This window comes from Oncorhynchus tshawytscha, linkage group LG05, assembly GCF_018296145.1.
Source record: "Oncorhynchus tshawytscha isolate Ot180627B linkage group LG05, Otsh_v2.0, whole genome shotgun sequence".
Classification (NCBI taxonomy): Eukaryota; Metazoa; Chordata; class Actinopteri; order Salmoniformes; family Salmonidae; genus Oncorhynchus; species Oncorhynchus tshawytscha.
The window spans coordinates 42,143,805-42,165,852 of record NC_056433.1 but is presented as its reverse complement, the minus strand read 5'-3'; the positions used below and the strand labels follow the sequence as shown (position 1 = coordinate 42,165,852).

Here is a 22,048-nt window from a genome sequence, read left to right as displayed (position 1 = left end):
GGATAAAAAGATACTCCCAACAGGTACTGCATTTCAGGAATCACAGTAGCATGTACTCCCGATGCACTGTTAAATTATTTAGCCATTAACAACAACAAAAAATCGGAACAAAACTCTGCTTCTGCCATAGCCTTCACTGGCTTTCATGTGATTTAAACGTGAGCTTGTCCTAGTTGTCGGACTCGATGACAGTCCATTGGAGCGCTGCGATTGTTGCCCAAAAATCTGGAGCGAGGCTTACCGAAAGGTCAATTATACTTGTAAACTCATGGGTACACCTGCAATGGCTGGCTGGTATTGTGATACAATCATTTCCATGTTAATGTAGAATGTTCATTCAAATGGTGTTAACAGCTGTGGCTCATGCAATGAAATATTTTTTGTTTGTTTAATCAACAAATCACTGCAAATATTGATGGGTACACTTCCTGCTTTTACTTCCTGCTTTGCTCCTATGGGTACATTCGTAATGGCCACCAGTCCACCCATTATGCCATCATTGACTTGAATGGGGACTCCCGTTCTGTTCATTTCTATGGCTGCACATGCAGTCCTTAGCTTTTTTTGGTTGTTGCTATTCCATCGGTTATTTTGGTGACCGCGGTCATTTGGCTGGCCAATAACCATCATCCAAAATTCCACGACAGTCACAGCCCTAGCATGAGTGCATTGTGTTGTTTAGCCCCCACCTGACTTCCTGTGAAAGCTTACCACTGTCCTCTCTCCTACATCAGATCTACAGCATGGTGCAGGCTCTGACACAATTTATTTCCTCAGGCCATTATCACTTAAATTGTTTTAAGTACATCACTTTTATACATATGGTATAAACAATATAAAGGCTTGCCCATTCAAATAAGGATTTCGTAGAATCAAGGCTTTAATCTGGAAATAGTTTTTATGACCTGTCCCTAGTGCAACCTGACACTGTGTTGATGGCTGAATATGTTCCGCCATCATTATAAAAGCAACTGAGTGCATATTTAACATGGCTTTTGGCCCAGAATGAAATACAACCAACATATGTGAGTGATGTGGAAATGCCTCACCCAAGGAATATTTTATTTGTTTTAGAATACTGTAGTTTATGTAATCGCTGAATGCCTGTTAGTGTGTGTGTGTGTGTGTGTGTGTGTGTGTGTGTGTGTGTGTGTGTGTGTGTGTGTGTGTGTGTGTGTGTGTGTCTGTGTGTGTGTGTGTGTGTGTCTGTGTCTGTGTGTGTGTGTGTGTGTACTAAGGATTGTTTTTTCTGAATGTAACAATCACCCTAGGCAAACCACTGTTAGTCTGCTGGTGTCATCCAAAATGTGACTGCAGAAATTCATAAAATAAAATGTTTGGTATGTTGTTGAGATCCATTTATTTTAGCCCAAACCTTAAAGCTTTTAAGTATTGTCTTAATTATATTATTTTCAGACTGTTGAAAAGGGGGTTCCGTAGAAAATATGGATTTTTTTTTGCAGTCGTTCATTTGGTTATATCCACAAAATTAATAATAGTATTGGATATGTAATATTTTTCCCGATTATGCTAAATGCGCTAGATTTGAACACAAGTTTTATCTTCTAGCCTTTTCGATCAGGAGAGTTGGTAGTTGGCTCTCTTTCTGACAGAGCGGCAGCCTGCCTGCATCCCAACTGGACGAAATACAGAGAAGTTTGATCTAAATGTGAGGACCTGCAAAGCATCAACTTCGAGGGCTCGGGGCTTTGACGGACAGCTTTATTTGACAGGCCGTGAGCGGTTAAAGTGAAAGTTATGTATACAAGTTAATTAAACTGTTTTTGTGTAGAGGGGTCATAGACATTAGCAGGTACCCTCCGCAAAAAGTGTGAACTTTTTTTTCACACCGTGTTTTAACCTCTTCTGTCTCTCATTTAACTTAATGACTGCCATGTGTGGTGGAATTTTCCAACCTCTGCCAAGCTACGGACAGGGCAGTCGCTTGTTTTTGAAAAGATTTCATGTACAAATTGTACTTTTGTAATGTATCATTTGTTGCTAAAGCATTGCTTTTTGACAGAGCACCAATGGTTGAAATGCTATGTTGGACTGACATTAACATTGTAGATGACTGAGTTTGTTTTGTAATTGAGCTATTTTGAGACTTGGATGATATCTCTGAGTTTTTGTAGTTCAGAATGTCTGCCTAAAGGACTTGTAAGTAGTCTAGCTTTTGTGAAGCTCTCGAGAGTGTTTTGCTCTGAAGTTGAACAATTTTATAAATCAAATTATGATCACTACATACAATACTAACAGCCAAAATACAGTGAAGAAAGTTGTTTTGAAACCTATAGTTGGTTGTATTTAAATGGGAACTTTTGTTTCCTCACTTCATCTAGATCATTTGAATATAATTGTCAAACAACCCTGTGACAACTGTCCTTGATCAGTCTGATGGCACTTTCAATCAAAAAATATATTTTCCAAGAGGCCACAAAAAAGAGGAAGGAGGTGGTCATCTGAAAATATTCACACAAAATAATCGGGAACAATAACATCATTAGAAGGACTTCACGATAACCTTAAATGAACATTCCATAATGCCCAGGAAACTGTTTGAGCTCATCAGGCGGTGGCTTAAACCTGATGGAAGGGCTCCACACCTTGCTGACTTCTCTCCCATTGTCAGGCAGCTATGGTGGCCATGTCCATTTGGTACAGAAGTGGTGTCAGGAGCCGTTATATATATTTTGCTGCGGGAAGTAGAAAGCTACCTGCCACTCCCCTTGCCGAGGCACTGGCTCCCCTTAATCATAGTTTTCATTTCAGTACATTTAGATTTCGGTTCCCAAGGACAATGTCATCAATAAAACAGCCTTTTGTGAGATTTTTACCTGCTGCTACCTAAATTTCCACATTAGGGAGGGGCCACTGTAAAAAGAGGAGGTGGTCATCTGTAAACATTTATAATAATTTGTTATGTAGGCTAGGGGCTTGAGCCCAGCAGGGAGGTAAGGGAGAAGCATGAAGGCACACATCCTTAAAGTGGGGCAGGAGGACTCCTAAATGAAAAGTCAAGTGAATTTCTGTATCTTGTCAAAAAGTAATGAGGAGCTAGGGCCCTTCTTCATTGCGACGTACAAGACATTCACTCTCAATCTGAGGGGGAACTGTTAACTGATGTATGGCCTGAAATTGGAGAGGAATTTATCTGTGCTCAACGCAGGGCTGTCGTGACGGGAGGGTGAAGGGAAGGGAACATGCTTGGATGGACTCGACTCGTCACAAGGGTTTTTGCAGTAGTGCTGTTTCACTGTCTCTTCTAGCTGCCAGTGCAAGTATTTCTTACACGAGTTTGGTATCCCACTTTGCCAACTCAAAGTCCTAAGCCAGGACACGTATTCAAATGCTGATATAAGATCATGTCTTCCACCACCTCCATATAATCTTATATCTCATTGGGATCTAAAAGGCAAAAATTATCCTATATCAGCACATCTACTGAGCCTTTATGAATACGGGCCCAGGTGTGAGAGTCTACTTTGTTATCAAAGTTATCTATTTGTTCTGACTGCAGTGTTTGAGAGTAATTTATCTGGTTTTGACCCCTTCTAATGAGTTGTGTGCTGCTGTGATTTTGACTGCCTACTTCTCTAGCTAGCACACATAGTATTTCCCCACTGTTTATTCAAATTGCGTATTCTTTTTTGTCTTCCGATGCACCACATTACAGTTCTCAAGGGTGATATATGTTTTTGCAAACACAATGTTTGTTGGCTTTAACTTTTTAAACATACAATTGTTCCCTAATTAGTTTGGTCGTAATTAATTCAGCCATTTTGTTTGATGTATTTGTAGCAATACTTTGAAAGCAACTAAGCCAATCCTTTGCATACATTTGTACCATTTTACTGCAGAGTTCAAAAGAAACCGGGCTCTGTTTGGAAAAGCGCAAAATGCATGTAAATATTACGCTCCAGTTTTACAATGTTTGTTTTTAACTGAAAAATTCATGAATTAACATTTTAAACAATCCATCATTATTGTTTTGATGCCACTTATTTTTAACTCAGTTATATTCTAATTGATCATTTTTCGTAATGTGCGAGAGATGTTTTCCCACTTTGTTTGCTACACAACAAAATATTAATTGCAAATAAAAGAAATGATCAAAAACATGATAATTAATTTGTAACAATAAGGAGGAAATTGCAATTCTAATGCAATACAATGTGTTATGTGTTGCAAATGACCTCCTACTGTCTCTAGGTATTGTTTTTTTGGTGTGTGTGTTGGGTACATTTTCAGCACTGCACTTCGATACAGAGTTTTAAGGGCAACCTTTTGAGTCTTAACTATAACCACACCGTTGTAAAAACAAGCGTATGTAAAGGACAATATTGACAAGTGCACCTTTCTCATAATATTTTTTAATTCCTTTGAGTTTTAGAGTCAGGTAATGAAATAGTTAGATTGACAGTGACACCTCCTGGTGCATCCATTTTGTTTTGTGTGGCCTTTGGAGTGGCTGGATAAAGAGGACAGATGTCCTAAGATGGCACCAGACAGACAGAGGCCAGTCCCTTGGGGACAGCAGCAGGACCAAAGGAGTTGGGCGATAAGCCCAGTTTGGAGGTGCCATCGTATAGGCCATCAAGCCTGTCACCGCGAATGGGGCCCCCAAATCATGTTGTCAATGGTGATGCATCGAGATCTTGCTCTGGCAAATTGGATGTTCCAAACTCGCACTTGATTGATGCCCCGACCACGTCGCCTATTCAAGAGGTGTCATCTAACCGCTGAAAGATCAGAAATGAGAAAAGAAGCAAGAAAGAAAAAGGACAATATGTTATTTTGTTATGTAAATTGATAAAAGTTTGTACTGTGAAGAGTCTGCCCTCGTCTGACATTAGGCCCAAACTCGGGACAGCCTTGGAATTGATAGGAAATTTTTCCCTTTCATTTTTAAAATCTTTTGGGTGGCGACTGCATTCCGTAGTCCTCCTTTGTGAATCATGTCTCTTCACTGTGCCTATTACGGTTGGAGGACTGCATTATGGGGTGAAGGTGAATTTACAGCTTGTATTTTCAATAAAGACAACAATGGGTTAATGAAAAATGTGCCCTTTATGTGCCCAAGGGCATTCCATTCTTGCGCGCCCAGTACTAGCCGCAGAGTTTTGTGAACCTGAAATATTTTCCTTTATTTGCCTTTTCTTTCATTCTTTTGCTCGCCTCCTCCACTGATTATTCTCGATAAACTCCTACATATGTGTGTGTTTTTGTGTGTCTGTCTGTTTGTGTATGTGTTTGTCTGAGTGTGTCTGCGTGCCTCTATCTACCAGGGAACACAAATTGAACATGGCCACTTGAGGGTGAAATATTTCTGTTCCGTAAAGCCAGAGGAAACCTTGGGTTTCAGGTTTTGATCGGCTCGAAGATGAACACCGCACAGCAGAGATGCGTGTCTCGCAGAAGTGCCCCAGTTTAAAGAAGATCTCCACTCCCTTAAGTCCTCCAAACCCACTCTGTAGGGCTCGCTAGAAACAAAACAGCCTTAAGCTCAGTCCACTTTTCCATCTCCACAGAGAGAAATGTGTAAATACGTTGAAATACTGTAGGTATTATGCATTATGTTATTCATGACGCAAGATAATAAAAGAGAAAGCAACTTTTTTCTCTCTTTTTTCCTCTGTGTGTGTGTGTGTGTGTGTGTGTGTGTAGGGCCTGTTCATCTTCCTGATATATGGGGTGTACAACACAGAGGTAAGTCTGCATTGTGTCTCAAGGCTGTCGCAGTGAATGAGAGAAATGACACGTTTCTGATGGGCTCGCTCGGTTTAAAAGGGGGGGGCGACGGATTGAAGGAAGGGGACTATAGGGAGCGGGGTGGGGGCTTTCCACATGAGCGTCCCACTGCCCTTCATGCTTGAGCTAACTTATATGCATCCAGCCACCGCCATTAAACACTGACACGGCCGGTACTCAGCGTAGTCATTCCTCACCCACATTGGCTAATATTTCACTGCCTCTTTAAGTTTTTAAACTCACGGCCCTCAATTTAGCATCCTGACAATAGGGCTACTCCGCACTGGAGGACTAGAGGGACTGGAGGATCTAGCGCTTTGTCGATGGGGGAAAAACAATATGCAGCTTGAGGAATGGGAGGGAGTGGCGAGGTATCATATTGAGATGGTTGGTTATTACCATTTAGATTTACATTGGGATACAGAAAGGGGGATAAAAAAGGGGGGAATCTGACTTTATGGATGAGGTTCAATTGAATGAATCGCTCTTGGTCAAATAGTTCTTTTTTTTCTATTGCCATGTAAATAGGGCGGGAGTTGAATGTGCTTAAGCAAATAACACACATTATAGTCGAGTTGAAGTGGAGCGGGATTATTTCTGAAGTCCAATTGCTCATTTCAAGATGTTAACCTTGCTCTGCCTAGAGATGCTTTTACATTCAGCAAGACTGAATGGAAACGGATTTCTTCTCACTGAGGAGATTCAAATGTTTGAATTTAAGCTGACTTCTGATTTGCTTTTGACCAAAGTTAATGGCTGCAATTACTTGGATATGCTATCACAATACAGTAAGTAGCCTGTTGTTGTCCTTCACAGTGACATATTTGTTTTCACAAGAAAAATACTTCTCTGTAAGATACCTCCCGAAAAACCAAAACAATTACTGACCAAGATTTTTTTTTTTTTTTTTAAATACATCCAACTTTACTGTCATCTTTATTGGGCCAAAATAGCATTATTAAAAAATTGTCACACAGGAATAATCATTTTCGTTACTTTAGAGAAGTCACCCAGTTTTAAGGTGTGTATGTATGTATGTATGCATGCATTTACTGTATGTATGTATATATGTATGTATATATATATATATATATATACATACATACATACATACATACATACATACATACATACATACATACATACATACATACAGTTGAAGTCGGAAGTTTACATACACCTTAGCCAAATACATTTAAACTCAGTTTTTCACAATACCTGACAATTAATCCTAAATTTCTGGCCCATGCCATGTTGCCAGGAACTTACTTTCGGCCGTGTGGATTAATTCCAACACCCTATCTCCCACCTGGAATTCTCGGGGATGGGTTCCCCGATTGCAGACCTGGGCTTGGGCTGGTTGGGCCTTCTCCATATGTTCCCTTACCACTGGCCATATGGCTGTCATCCGCTCCCTCGTCGTCTCCACGTGCTCTACCACGCTGCGTAAGGTGGTCGGCTGGGCTTCCCCCACACCTCCTTGGCAAGGTCCAGTAGGCCGCGTGGCCTCCTCCCGTAGAGGAGTTCAAAAGGGGAAAACCCAGTGGAGGACTGGGGTACTTCTCGGATTGAGAACATTAGGTGGGGTAGTATCCGGTCCCAGTTCTTCCCGTCCTGCTCGATGACCTTCCGCAGCATTTGTTTGAGCGTTTTATTGAACCGCTTGACGAGCCCATCCGTCTGCGGGTGAAAGACGGAGGTCCGGATCTACTTGATCTGCAGGAGAGCACACAAATCTTTCATTAGGTGGGACATAAACTCAGTACCTTCGTCTGTCAGGATCTCGTTTGGGATGCCCACCCGGCTAAAGAGGTAGAACAGGTCCCGGGCGATTCCCTTGGATACCGCCGCCTGTAGGGGAATGGCCTCGGGATCACCAGGATGTACCAGTGTCCTTGTGCTGTTTTTACCAGGGGTCCAACTATGGCCATGGAGATGCGTTCAAATGGCACAGAGATGATCGGTAGGGTTTCGGAAGTGTGCTTTTGCTGCAGTGAGTTGACACTCCGGGCAGCCGCAAACAGTAGTCTTCCACGGCGCTCCTCACCCCGGGCCAGTGGAACCGGGCAGCGATCCATTCCCGGGTCTTCTCCATTCCCAGGTGCGCCCCCATTAGGTGGGTGTGGGCCAGCTGAAGAACGGTTCCCACATACCGTCGTCGGGGCACCAACAATACCTCTCAAAGTTCCCCCTGTTGGCGCGACACCTGATACAAAGGGTTATTCTTGATTTGGAAATGGGGGTATCGCCAGTCACTCACCCCCGGGAGTAGCTGTCCATCCACCACTATCACTTGGGCTGTGGCGGCTTTCAAGATTGGATCCTCACACTGGGCCGTCCCGAATTGTCCCCTCAGTTGGCCCCCAGCGGGTGTCTCGACTAGCCCCTCGAAATCGAGGAGGGGGAGGCTGGGCTCCTCCTCCAGTGGTTCCCCAGGGGGGTCGGGTTCTGGTGCCCCGTCCGACTCCAGACCCGTAGATACAGGTTGGTCAACCGGTTGCTTCCGGGCCGCACAGGCGATGAGTCGTCCCTGCTTTCTTTTCGACCGGCTCGTATCTTTTTCTTCAGCTCGTGCCCCCATAGGGCTGCGAACAGCGATCAATCCCGTCCCACTAGGAGAGGTACCAGCAACTCTGGTTCTGCACACACCATCATCTGGCAGCTCCCTTGTGGCGTCACGATTTTGGTCCATATGGTTGGATACCGCTTTGTGTCACCAAGAACACAGGAAATGGACATCTCCCTACCATTTTCAGGTCTCCTGGTTCAGCAGGCTCGTGGTTACAAGTGTAACCATACTTCCGGAGTGTAATAGAGCTTCCATGTCATTTCCATCAACCTTCACCGGGACCATGGGTGCTGTTGATTCGTGGTGCAGGAGGTGACATAGTTCACGGCGTGACCCACCTCGGCTCCGGGGCTTACTGATGGCATTGACTCCTCTCGAGCCTGGCAATTCCAGGCAATGTGCCCCCGGGTGCCACTCAAAACACCTCCTTTGGTCTCCATCTACCTGGGGTCGTCGGTGGCGGATCAGCCCTACCCCAGCCGTCTCTCCACAGGTTAGCGGTCCTTTGGACTTGCCGACTGTCCGTTCGGGGTACACAGTGGTGGGGCTGTCCTTCCGTCCCCTCAAACGGGTCGCCGACTCGGCCTGGCTCCCGCTCAGCAGGGCTTGAGTGTTCTGATGCGTCTCCACTGCTTCCAGGAGGCCCTCCAAGGTCTGGAGCGTGCATAGACTCGCTGCCCTCTTCATATCATGGGGAAGCACCCGTAAGAAGCGACCCAGGACCACTTTGTCGAGGATAGAGAGGGTGGATACGTCGGTTAGGAGCCATGCCATGGTGATGTGCAGTAGGTTGCTCATCTGGGCTCGGGGGGATGCGTTGGGTACGAACCTCCAGTCGTGGAACAGTTGAGCCCGATGGGCCAGGCTGTACCCGTAGAGGCTGAGTATCTCCAGTTTGAGTCCGTTGTAGTTGGCCGCCTGTTCGTTGTTCAGGTCCCAATACGCCTTTTGGGCATTCCCAGAGAGGAACGGGGCCAGCAGACTTGCCCACTTCGGCCTTGGCCATCCTTCCCGTAGTGCTGTCCGTTCAAACGTATAGAGGTATGTTTCGATGTCATCGTCTTCCGTTAGTTTGATTAAAAACTGGTTGGGATGTGATTAAGGAGACGCTCCTCCTTGCAGCTTCCTGATTTCCTCAACGAGGCGGATGTTTTGTAGTCGCTGTTCCTCCAGCGTTCGTTCCTGAACTGCCTGTTGTGCTTGTTGGGCACGGACGAACTGAGCAATCTGACCACGTTATCAGAATGCCTGCATTCTCCACCACTTGTGGCAGACCAGGGAGACCTGGCATGTCCAGCAGAGGGAGCCATCGCCTCGTGATGTAGACTCCGTTTGCCACCAGGCCTCGACGAGTCTCCCCCTGGTGGCTGACCTGCTGTACGCCACAGTACATACATTCATACACATATATATGTATATATATATATATATATATATATATATATATATACATACAGTACCAGTCAAAAGTTTGGAGACCCCTACTCATTGCAGGGGTTTTCTTTATTTTGACTATTTCTACATTGTAGAATAATAGTGAAGACATAAAAACTATGAAAGAACATATATTGAATCATGTAGTAACAAAAAAAAGTGTTATACAAATCCAAATATATTTTATATTTGAGATTCTTCAAAGTAGCCACCCTTTGCCTCGATGACAGCTTTGCACTCTTGGCATTCTCTTAACCAGCTTCATTAGATAGTCACCTGGAAAGCATTTATATTAACAGGTGTGCCTTCTTAAAAGTTCATTTGTGGAATTATTTTCCTTCTTAATGCATTTGAGCCAATCACTTGTGTTGTGACAAGGTAGGGGTTGTATACAGCCCTATTTGGTAAAAGACCAAGTCCATATCATGTCAGGAACAGCTCAAATAAGCAAAGAGAAACAACAGTCCATCATTACTTTAAGACATGAAGGTCAGTCAATGCGGAATATTTCAAGAACTTTGAAAGTGTCTTCAAGTGCAGTCGCAAAAACCATCAAGCGCTATGATGAAACTGGCTCTCATGAGGACTGCCACAAGAAAGGAAGACCCAGAGTTACCTCTGGTGCAGATGATAATTTCATTAGAGTTACCAGCCTCATAAATTACTTCCCAAATAAATGCTTCAGAGTTCAAGTAACAGACACATCTCAACATCAACTGTTCAGAGGAGACTGCGTAAATCAGGCCTTCATGGTCAAATTGATGCAAAGAAACCACTACTAAAGGACACCAATAAGAAGAAAATACGTTATTTTATTTTATCATTCTTGGCCCAAGCAAGAAAATACTTATTTGGGCCAAGAAACACGAGGAATGGACATTAGACCGGTAGGAATCTGTCCTTTGGTCAAATCCTTTGGTCCAAATATGTGTTTTTGGTTCCAACCGCCGTGTCTTTGTGAGATGTGGAGTAGGTGAACAGATGATTTCTGCATGTGTAGTTCCCATCGTGAAGCACGGAGGAGGAGGTGTGGGGGTGATTTGCTGGTGACACTGTCTGTGATTTATTTAGAATTCAAGAGACACGGCATATCTGCAACTATATGCCATCCCATCTGGTTTGCGCTTAGTACGACTATCCTTTGTTTTTCAACAGGACAATGACCCAATACACCTCCAAGCTGTGTAAGGACTATTTGACTTAGAAGGAGGGTGATGGATTGCTTCATCAGATGACCTAGGCCTCCACAATCATCCGATCTCAACCCAATTGAGATTGTTTGGGATGAGTTGGACCGCAGAGTGAAGGAAAAGCAGCCAACAAGTGCTCAGCATATGTGGGAACTCCTTCAAGACTGTTGGAAAAGCATTCCAGGTGAAGCTGGTTGAGAGAATGCCAAGCGTGTGTAAAGCTGTCATCAAGGCAAAGGGTGGCTACTTTTGGTTACTACATGATTCCATATATGTTATTTCATAGTTTTGATGTCTTCAATGTAGAAAATAGTAAAAATAAAGAAAAACCCTTGAATGAGTAGGTGTCCAAACTTTTGACTGGTACTGTGTATATATATATATATATATATATATATATATACACATACCTTAGAACTGGGTGACTTCTATCAATGCAGCAAGGATGCATAAAAAATATAATCTTCTGATGCTATGACTTAGTGGGCAAGGTCATTGTCACTGGGGCACAGTACAATGTCCCCTCTTCCTCTCCATCACCCCCTCTCCATCCCCGTCTTTCCTCCCCCCTCCCTCCATCACAGGAGTCCACGCAGTACATGACCGCAAGAGTCAGGACACCTCTCCTCCCTTAGTTTTTTTTATCATTCTGCTCTACAGAGAGGTGTGAAGAGGTGTCCCTGAGTCATAGCACTGCATTGACATAGCAGACGCATTGGCCTGACCCCCCACATTGTAAAATAAATCATTGTCACATTCTTGCTTAAGTGGCTTTTTTAGTGTGCAGGAATCAATTTTCTTACTTCAAGTTCTCCTTGACCTCTGGGTCTTCACAATTTGTGAGCAACCCATTTACACGTTCTGCTTTTCAAAAGGGGTTTTGTAAATACTAAATGTAATAATCTTCCTTTTTTTTTTTTATCTCCCTCTTTTCTTTTTTGCTTTTCTCGCGCTCTGGCCTTTTTTTTGCTTTTTTGACGCTGCTTAAAGGTGTGACAGAAAACACTGGCAGCTTCACGTTTCGCCCTCTGACACCCAAAGGAAATTTGTGTCTAATAGAAAAAAAATGCAAAAAGCTGAATAGAACGATCAAAGTTTTTGTGTGTGTGTGTGTCTGACTAGGGGTAAATCAGATCATTAAGGAGCGGAAAGGAGAGGCCAGAGTGAGAAGTTCTGTTCTGTCTTCTCTCATTTAAGCAAACCAGTCCAGATCACCAGGGAAGGTAACATCCAATGACCTCCCTTTGGATTAAATTATCGCATATGTGACAAGACAGAGAGAGAAAGTTTTGTTTATTAGGATCCCACTTAGCTACTGCACATGCAGCAGCTACTCTTCCTGGGGTCCACATAAAACGTACAAATACATGACGAAGTTCAGAACAGTAATAGACAAGAACAACATAACATGTTACAAGGGACAACAAAAATACTATTTACATACTATTCATATATACTCATATTCTTATATACAGTACAGTTAAATTAGATCTTTAGAAAGAGAAGAGGTGCTGTGATGGGTGCAATTTTTTTTAAAATTTGTTTTTTAAAGCTAAACTTGCTTTTTACCTGAGTGTAACCTCTGGTGGCAGAGAATTCCATGATGACATGGCTCTATACATAACTAAGCGATCCATTCAATCTGTCTTTGGTTTATGCACCGTGAAGAAATCCATAGTGTAGTGTCTGGTGGGGTATGTACAGTGCTTTCAGAAAGTATTCACACCTCTGGCTTTTTCCATGTTTTGTTGTGGTACAGCCTGAATTTAAAATGTATTACATTGTGATTGGTGTCACTGGTCTACACACAATACCCCATAAGGTCCATGTGGAATTATGTTTATAGAATTCTTTACAAATGAATTAAAATGCAAAGCTGAAATGTCTTCAGTCAATAAGTATTCAATCCCTTTGTTATGGCATGCCTGAATAAGTTCAGGAGTAAACGTTTGCTTAACAAGTCACATGAAAGTTTCATGGACTCACTCTGTGTGCAATAATAGTGTTAACCATGATGTTTGAATGACTACCTCATCTCTGTACCCCACACATACAATTATCTGTAAGGTCTCTCAGTCGAGTAGTGAATTTCAACCACAAAGACCAGGGAGGTTTTTTAATGCCTCACAAAGAAGGGCACCTATTTGTAGATGGGTAAAAATAAATAAAGGCTGACGTTGAATATCCCATTGAGCATGGTGAAGTTATTACAGTGTAATTACACTTTGGGTGGTGTACTGTAGCAATACACCCAGACACTGCAAAGATACAGGCATCCTTCCTAACTTGCCGGAAAGGAAGGAAACCGCTCAGGGATTTCGCCATGAGGCCAATGGTGACTTTAAAACAGCTACAGAGTTTAATGGCTGTGATAGGAGAATATTTAGGATGGATCAACAACATTATAGTTACTCCACAATAATAACCTAATTGACAGAGTGAAAAGAAGGAAGCCTATACAGAATAAAAAAATATTGCAAAACATGCATCCTGTTTGCAATAAGGCACTAAAGTTAAAGTGCAAAGAAATGTGGCAAAGAAATTACCTTTATGTCCTGAATACAAAGTGTTTATGTTTGGGGCAAATTCAACACAACTCATCACTGAATACCACTCTTCATATTTTCAAGCATGTTGGTGGCTGTATCATGTTATGGGTATGCTTGTCATTGGCGAGGACTATGGAGTTTTTTTAGGATAAAAATAAATGGAACATAGCTAACCACAGGCAGGAAAACCTGGTTTAGTCTTCTTTTCAACAGACACTGGGAGACCTTTCAGCAGGACAATAACCTAAACACAAGGCCAAATATACACTGGAGTTGCTTACCAAAAAGCAATGGAATTTTCCTGATTGGCCTAGTTACAGTTTTGATTTAAATTGGCTTGAAAATCTATGGCAAGGCTTTAAAATGTCTGTCTAGCAATGATCAACAACCAACTTGACCGAGCTTGAATATTTTTTTTATGTGCAAATATTGTACAATCCAGGTGTGCAAAGCACAAATGTTTCGTATCAAGAATAAAAGAGAAGTAGTCCATTTTATCCTCAACCCTCAACAAGGAAAGACTACCATGCATGTTGTTGATGTTAGTTCCCTGCATACAGTTAATGGCAAGGCCTTTCTTTGCTGCACCTGACCATATTACCGGACAGTAATCAAGATGGGACAAGATCAAAGCCTGATCAACTAGTACAGTGGATCTTTCTGTCAAAAACGCAGGACATCTTTTTTATAACAGACAGGGTAGCCTAGTGGTTAGAGCGTTGGACTAGTAACCGGAAGTTTGCAAGTTCAAATCCCAGAGCTGACAAGGTACAAATCTGTCGTTCTGCCCCTGAACAAGGCAGTTAACCCACTGTTCCTAGGCCGCCATTGAAAATAAGAATTTGTTCTTAAGTGACTTGCCTGGTTAAATAAAGGTAAAATTAAAAAATAAATACTGTACCTCTCCCCATCTTCACAACAACTTTGTGAGTATGACTTTGTCAAACTGACCATTCAATGTTACTCTGATGAGTTCAGCTTCTTCAACTTGTTCAATGGCCTTTATGCACAACTCCAGTTGAGGCTTAGGTCGAAGATAATGCTCTGAACCAAATACAATGTCTTTGGTTTTAGATGTATTTAAGACCAGTTTATTGTTAATTACCTGATCTGAAACTGACTGTTACTCCTTGCTAAGAGTCTCAGTGAGCTCACTCTCTGTAGGTGCTGATGTGTGGAGTGTGCAATGATCAGCATACGTAGTCATTTGAGCTTATCTGATGTTAGAGAAGCTTCCATTGAAGAATACTCTCCTGAGTTCTATTGGATAAGTAACTCTCCAACTATTTGATGGCAGGTGATGTCATGCCATAACAAGTGATTTTTTTTTCAATAACAAATTAGATCCAACTATCATCTTATTATCATGTCTTTTAGACAATCATCAGTCATCTGAGTCAGTGCAGTACAAGTTGAGCGCCCTTTGTTCAAACAAATACAATGAGAGAGGAAGACATAAAGAGGAGAGAGCACGTGTATGAATTTGACTCTAAGTGTTAACATTCATCTTCTCTTCTTCTGATAAGTGGAGAGTTGCCAGATGGTATCCCCTTAGATCAGGGGTACTCAAATACTATTTGAGAAGGTCCAGTCACACACATTTCCCATGTGGCAAAGGCCTGGATGGATATTGTAATTTATTTATTCATTTTAATAGGTTGGGACCTGCGGTCCATTGGTCTTGTTACGTTCATTTTCTTTTAGCAACATTGGTGTTGGCAAAGAATTACATATAGAATCAGGGATATGTGTGGGATCTCTATGCGTGTACACACCAGTGGATTATATTGAACCTTCTTATATCACTGTATAGGAGTAGGTAACACAATTTAATCATGTTCAGTAATTAACCATTTATTATAAAGTGTTACTCAGCATTATTCTTTGAGAACAGTGATAGATCATATGTATTTGTTCTATGTTATTTGATTCAATGGGTCCCTTAAATCTAAATATCAAAATGAACAATTACATCAATGAGTAGTGTGCGTTTTATTGTGAATTAGAGTTACATGTTACACAGATTGCAATGAATAAATTGCAATGAAAGTTGAAAAGATTCAATCAAATTCTAATTTATTGAAAGTTACCAAAATGTTCTAAAATGTACTGTGCATTTTAATGCAAAGCTGGAAAATACTCTTGTTGTTTGCAGGTTTCATAATTAGGAAAACACAATGTTACATATATCATACCCACTGATATTACACTCCATTGCAACATATATTTAATTACATGATTGAATGATTACATAATTTATCCCAATTCACTTTTTCTCCTTGGTCAGCTCTTCATCCTCCTCTTTGATTACTTTTTATTTCAATCAACTCTAAGGATGTCGGCAGGTGTGTGTACATGCACATCTTTCATGTGCTAATCGTTTTTCTCCTATTTACAAAGGAGACTCGCGGTTACATCCCTGCAAAATCTTCAGGCAACAGAAATCCTTAACCGCATAACAATCGTCTAAAACAATGCCCTTCCCTTCATTGTCAAATGATTCATTAAGTCAATGTCACTTAATTGCCTCTCGCCTTTTCTTTTATGCTATCGAAATAACCAGGATTTCCCCTTTAACAGCGGTTGGTAAACATTATCTAAACGCATTTCAAATGCTCGGCAGGTCAATGTCACGTAATTTCCTCAGCTTTGATATGAACAAAAACACCAGGATTCCCCCTGAATATCGCTGTGTAAACATTATCTAAACTCATCTCAAACGTTTGCCGCTCCTCATCCCGTCAGGATTAATAGGGGTGTGGAATATGACACTGCTCTGTTGATTCTGCCTGTCAGGAGCCTTCTGTTCTCTTCATTATGGGCCCGCTCAGCGATTGTGTGTATGCAAAACATCCCCCTGCCACACACACATAGACAGACACACACACACTATTTTTAGTGTGTGTATTTCAGTGTGGCGTCATAAATTATGACATGCCGCAGCCTAATGAAGCCATAAGAAATAATGCATATTCACTAATGGAGCGGGCTGCCCCTGAGTGCGCCGGAGCCCGTTACAAATTTACAGTGTATGGTGACAGCAACCAGCCTCATTGAAGAAAACGTCATTGGAGGGAAATGCTTCACAGTTACAGTAGTAAACAGGATCGATAGAATACAGATCAGTAAAGCCTGAACTTGTGTCTTTTGTTGTTGTTATAAGCATGCATGAGCCTTTAAAATGTATTGTAAGGCTTATGATATTTGATTGTCTCTCCATGTAGGACGTTTTTAACTGACTCAAAATAGTTTTAGTCAAGTTGATAACGAGACATAAGGGGTCATACATGCTTATGACAAGTCTTACGATGCATAATAACAGCATTGGGATGCATTACTCCTGCAGGCTTAACATAAAGTTGTAAAACATTTTTAAATGTAGCCAATTTGTGTGAAGAGGTATGATGAAATGAATCGCACAAAATATATTATGAATAAAAAATGTAATTTTAAAGCATTCCATTGGAAACCTTAAACACATTCTACTAATGTTAATAGCCAGTTTTAGGGAAATATCTATCAGTAATTCAGTTGATGACTTTCAAGTGAATCCTTGCCTTGCTATTGTTACTTTAGTAGCTCCATTTTCATGTAAACCAAATTCTACTGAAACAATAAATATATATACAAAAAATAGCCTACAATGTAATATGCATTCATACTGTAAATATACCCTGCCCAAAACATTTAACCACCAAAAAAAGAGATGTAATCTATGTGTGCAACAAAACAGCACTATTGGATACTGTTCCACACTGCAAATGTAATCTGTTCTGCTAGTGCAACCCTTTCCCCCCTATAGCTCCATTTGTTGGTTCTCCTTGCCATGTGACAGATGATAGCTTAAAGTAGTCTCCTTAGTTTGCCGGCGCTATGTGTCACTTTCAGGTTCCATTACCCCTGACAAACTGGAACATTTCTGTTTTCCCCTCTCCGGTGCTGCTCATCGGCCTAAAAAAATGTGCTGCGTGCTTTGTGTGTCTCTCTCTCTGTCTCGCTCTCTGTCTCTCTCTCTCTCTCTCTCTCTCTCTCTCTCTCTCTCTCTCTCTCCACTTTGTTCTTTATTTTGAATTTGCTTCCAGATGCAGGGGGATGCATTTGAAGGATTTTTTGTTTTGTTTTTGTAAGTGTTGTATTGTCCCCAAGTCAAGAACAGACTATGGGAGACGTACAGTACTACATAGAGCCATGGCTACATGGAACTCTATTCCACATCAGGTAACTGATGCAAGCAGTAGAATCAGATTTGAGGAGAAAAAACAGATAAAAATACACCTTATGGAACAGCGGGGACTGTGAAGAGACACACACACACATGATAAGACACGCACTCGTACACATGGAATTTGTATTGTAGATATTTGATTGTAGAGTAGTGGCCTGAGAGAACACACCTATATGTGTTGTGAAAAGTGTTATGAAATGTAATGTAATATTTTAAATGGTATTTAACTGCCTTAATGTTCCTGTACCCCAGGAAGAGTAGGTGCTGCCAAAGTAGCAGCTAATGGGGATCCTTAATAAATACAAATACAGCATGGTATGTTCTGTGTCAAACTCTCTTATTGCCCTGTCTCCCTTTCTCTCTCTCTCTCTCGCTCTTTCTTGTATCTCTCTTTGCTGCAGGTTCGGAGCACAGTTAAAAGGATCAAGGAGAGAAGAAAAGCGCTACGTTTTTCAGTATGTAACCTAGCATCCCTTTTACGTGTGTGTGTGTGTGTGTGTGTGTGTGTGTGTGTGTGTGTGTGTGTGTGTGTGTGTGTGTGCAGATTCACATAGTTCACCACATAGTTCATACATAGTTCACCATAGTACACAAACCATGTTCTTTTCCACATCAATGCTGCAATGTCAGTAAGAAGTAGCCGCTGAGCAATGCTTTTTGTACCGCTGGCGGCAAGCCCCATGTTAGAAGCCCTTATACATCAAACACGCACCTCTGTAATAGCCCCTATACCGCACACCGGCCCAGCACCTTCATCCCGACCAATGTCACCCGCACCACCGGGGTTACAAGTTTCTAATCCTGGACGAGCTGTCCCCTGACATTAAAGTGTCAGGCCACTATTTATACTGTTCCCTCCTGCTCCCTGCAATCACTTAGCTCCGGCAAAGCGCTTTAAAAGTAGTTAATAGCCCCCCTCCACACATATACACACCAACCAAAGCCCCCCAACCCCCTTCACACACAACAACTGCCCCTCTCCTCCACCCCCTTCTGCAACTCGTCCCTTATGAGTGATCACATTAACTCCTCTCCAGGGTTGTCACACTTTATGGCTCAGAGCAGTTTGTTCCCCAGTCCAGTCCCGTTCCCCCCCACCCTTCAACCATCAGGTAATTGAGAAGGGAATCAGACCATTTTTAAAGGCAGATTGATTTTAGAATATTGCCCCTTCTTCCTTTTTGACCCTGTTACAGTTCCTGACACTGTGAAGATTGTGACTAGTAAAAAAAAAAAAATGGCTCGGGGGGGGGCAAACACACCCCAGGGTAGCTGATATACCGTGCAGCTGTATTATCAGTGTGGGGGTGCTCCTTTTAGTGCTCTCTGGCAATTTTCCAATCTCAAAGTCCGCCATCCAGTTTGCCCATGCAGCGGATGTTTTTTAGCTAATGCTATTTTGCCCCATAAATCCCGCTGAAATACAGTATCTACCTGTCTGTCTGGAGATGGGAGACATTTGGCTCTAGATGACCGAACATGCCCTATATCTCCCCAGTTGTAAAATATAGGATTCAGTATCGTCTCTGGTGGAAGGTACGAATACAGTTCTTTGCAGCATACCGTTACTGCATATGGTACTTCAGAAGATACATGAGACATAAAAAATAGTTTTATCTAAAAGGCTTTTTATGAATGTTTCATAAGGTTGATGTAAAATGATTGTGTGACGCATAACCAGATACACTGGAATGAAGCACGCTGTTCGTTTCAGCTCTGTTTTCTAAATGGCCATTAGTCCATAGATTTCTCAGAATGCACATCAAAGCAAATATTGAAATAAAAATAAATAAAAAGAGGATACAGAGCGCAGCGTTGTTGTTCACATCTCTTAAATGATCCGGCGCCGCATTCATGTCAGCATAGGTATAGTGCAGCAAAGCAAAAAATTACCCCCAATCATTACATCTAATGACATTCTGTCATTGTTAATTTAATAATCCTATTGACCGCTGTTCAGCAGCTCCAAAATGCAGTAGGTTGTGCAAACAGTCCTTTTAGACCTCCGGGAGTCCCCCCTTCAAGTTAATTTATACACAAGCACTAGACCAATGTTGCCTGCCTGCTTGATACCAACTGCCTGGTGACCCTCATGACCCCACACTTGTACACACACTGCCAGATTGCTTTGTGAAATAAAGCTGTCAGTTGCACCACCCAAATAAAAAACAACCCCTTTTCAATACTTGGAGTGCCGTGGCTTTGACAGCACTGAAATATCGATATTGGAAGTGGATTAGTAAAAAAAAAAAAGTATTCTTAATTCAAGTTTTGACAAGATATAGGAAGCCTGGGGCGAACAGTGTGGGTGCATGTGTGTTTCCTGGAGATCTACATTGAGTAGGGGTTGTAAAAGGAGCGGCAGGCATAACTTTGAGAGTTTGTTCAGAGATCTGTGATCTAGGCATTCCTTCATGACAGACATATGTAATACAAGAGGCCAAGCCCATGGAAGTGCCCTGGTGCTCTCTGAAGTCTGTTTAATAGCTGTGCAAACAAATGGGATTCAATGATTGGAGTTTATTTTGGTCTCTTAGAGAGATTCCCTGTTTTAAATTTGTTCAAATTGTGAAATGTGTCGCCCATAGAGATGGATAGAGAGTGCACTTGCCACAAAACACTTTGATTGCATGCACAATGCCATGGAGGGATATCACCATTTTAACTGGGTGGTCAACTGGTCTGCACATGGTCTCCTTTCTTAAATGGGTTTGTTTGTAGTTTGTAAGGTTTCCATCCAGGTCAGTAGGAGAATCTGCCAATGAATTACAAGGAGCAGAAGGAGGAAGTAATGTCAGGTTGTCGGCTAGGACAGCTTTCCATTCTAAAGCCCATAGACCTTTTGTCTGTTGGCTGCACTCCCCTCCTCTAAGCCCGCCTCAAAACCCCAAACGAGAACAAAGAAGAAGCTGAGCGGGGAAAACTTGTGCACTCAATGAGAAGAATCGAGCACGAAAACAAGATATTTGATCAACTGAATGCTTTCAAAAGGATGAAATATTATTACCCTTGAATATTATTTTCTTTTTACATTTTTTGTTAATACTTTTATTCTATTTACTTTCAGCACACATTTTGTTCTTTTCTTGCTTTAAATATAAGTATTATTTTTGTTTACAGTTTTTATTCTTCCTCAGTCAATCATCTACAGTGAGGGGGGAAATGATTTGATCCCCTGCTGATTTTGTACGTTTGCCCACTGACAAAGAAATGATCAGTCTATAATTTTAATGGTAGGTTTATTTGAACAGTGAGAGACAGAATAACAACAAAAAAATCCATAAAAACGCATGTCAAAAATGTTATAAATTGATTTGCATTTTAATGAGGGAAATAAGTATTTGACCCCCTCTCAATCAGAAATATTTCTGTCTCCCAGGTGTCTTTTTTACAGGTAACGAGCTGAGATTAGGAGCACACTCTTAAAGGGAGTGCTCCTAATCTCAGTTTGTTACCTGTATAAAAGACACCTGTCCACAGAAGCAATCAATCAATCAGATTCCAAACTCTCCACCATGGCCAAGACCAAAGAGCTCTCCAAGGATGTCAGGGACAAGATTGTAGACCTACACAAGGCTGGAATGGGCTACAAGACCATCGCCAAGCAGCTTGGTGAGAAGGTGACAACAGTTGGTGCGATTATTCGCAAATGGAAGAAACACAAAAGAACTGTCAATCTCCCTTGGCCTGGGGCTCCATGCAAGATCTCACCTCGTGGAGTTGCAATGATCATGAGAACGGTGAGGAATCATCCCAGAACTACACGGGAGGATCTTGTCAATGATCTCAAGGCAGCTGGGACCAAAGTCACCAAGAAAACAATTGGTAACACACTTCTCAGGGAAGGACTGAAATCCTGCAGCACCCGCGAGGTCCCCCTGCTCAAGAAAGTACATATACATGCCCGTCTGAAGTTTGCCAATGAACATCTGAATGATTCAGAGGACAACTGGTTGAAGTGTTGTGGTCAGATGAGACCAAAATGGAGCTCTTTGGCATCAACTCAACTCGCCGTCTTTGGAGGTGGAGGAATGCTGCCTATGACCCCAAGAACACCATCCCCAACGTCAAACATGGAGATGGAAACATTATGCTTTCAGGGTGTTTTTCTGGGGGACAGGACAACTTCACCGCATTAAAGGGACGATGGGCAAGGCCATGTACCGTCAAATCGTGGGTGAGAACCTCCTTCCCTCAGCCAGGGCATTGAAAATGGGTCGTGGATGGGTATTCCAGCATGACAATGACCCAAAACACACGGCCAAGGCAACAAAGGAGTGGCTCAAGAAGAAGTATATTAAGTTCTTGGAGTGGCCTAGCCAGTCTCCAG

The 22,048-nt window shown here is 42.1% G+C and overlaps 1 protein-coding gene across 8 annotated transcripts in view; it reads left to right on the top strand.

The window, feature by feature from the left end:
• The window catches only part of LOC112234280 (adhesion G-protein coupled receptor D2), a 158,060-nt gene that overhangs the window by 75,813 nt on the left and 60,199 nt on the right, over positions 1-22,048 (top strand). For 7 of the 8 annotated variants that reach the window (XM_024402337.2, XM_024402340.2, XM_042321909.1 and 4 more), the window contains 2 exons: positions 5,668-5,709; positions 18,120-18,173. In XM_024402337.2, the coding sequence (XP_024258105.1) occupies positions 5,668-5,709; positions 18,120-18,173 (96 nt within the window). The remainder of the gene's footprint in view (positions 1-5,667; positions 5,710-18,119; positions 18,174-22,048) is intronic. The other variant, XM_024402338.2, reaches the window with a different exon arrangement.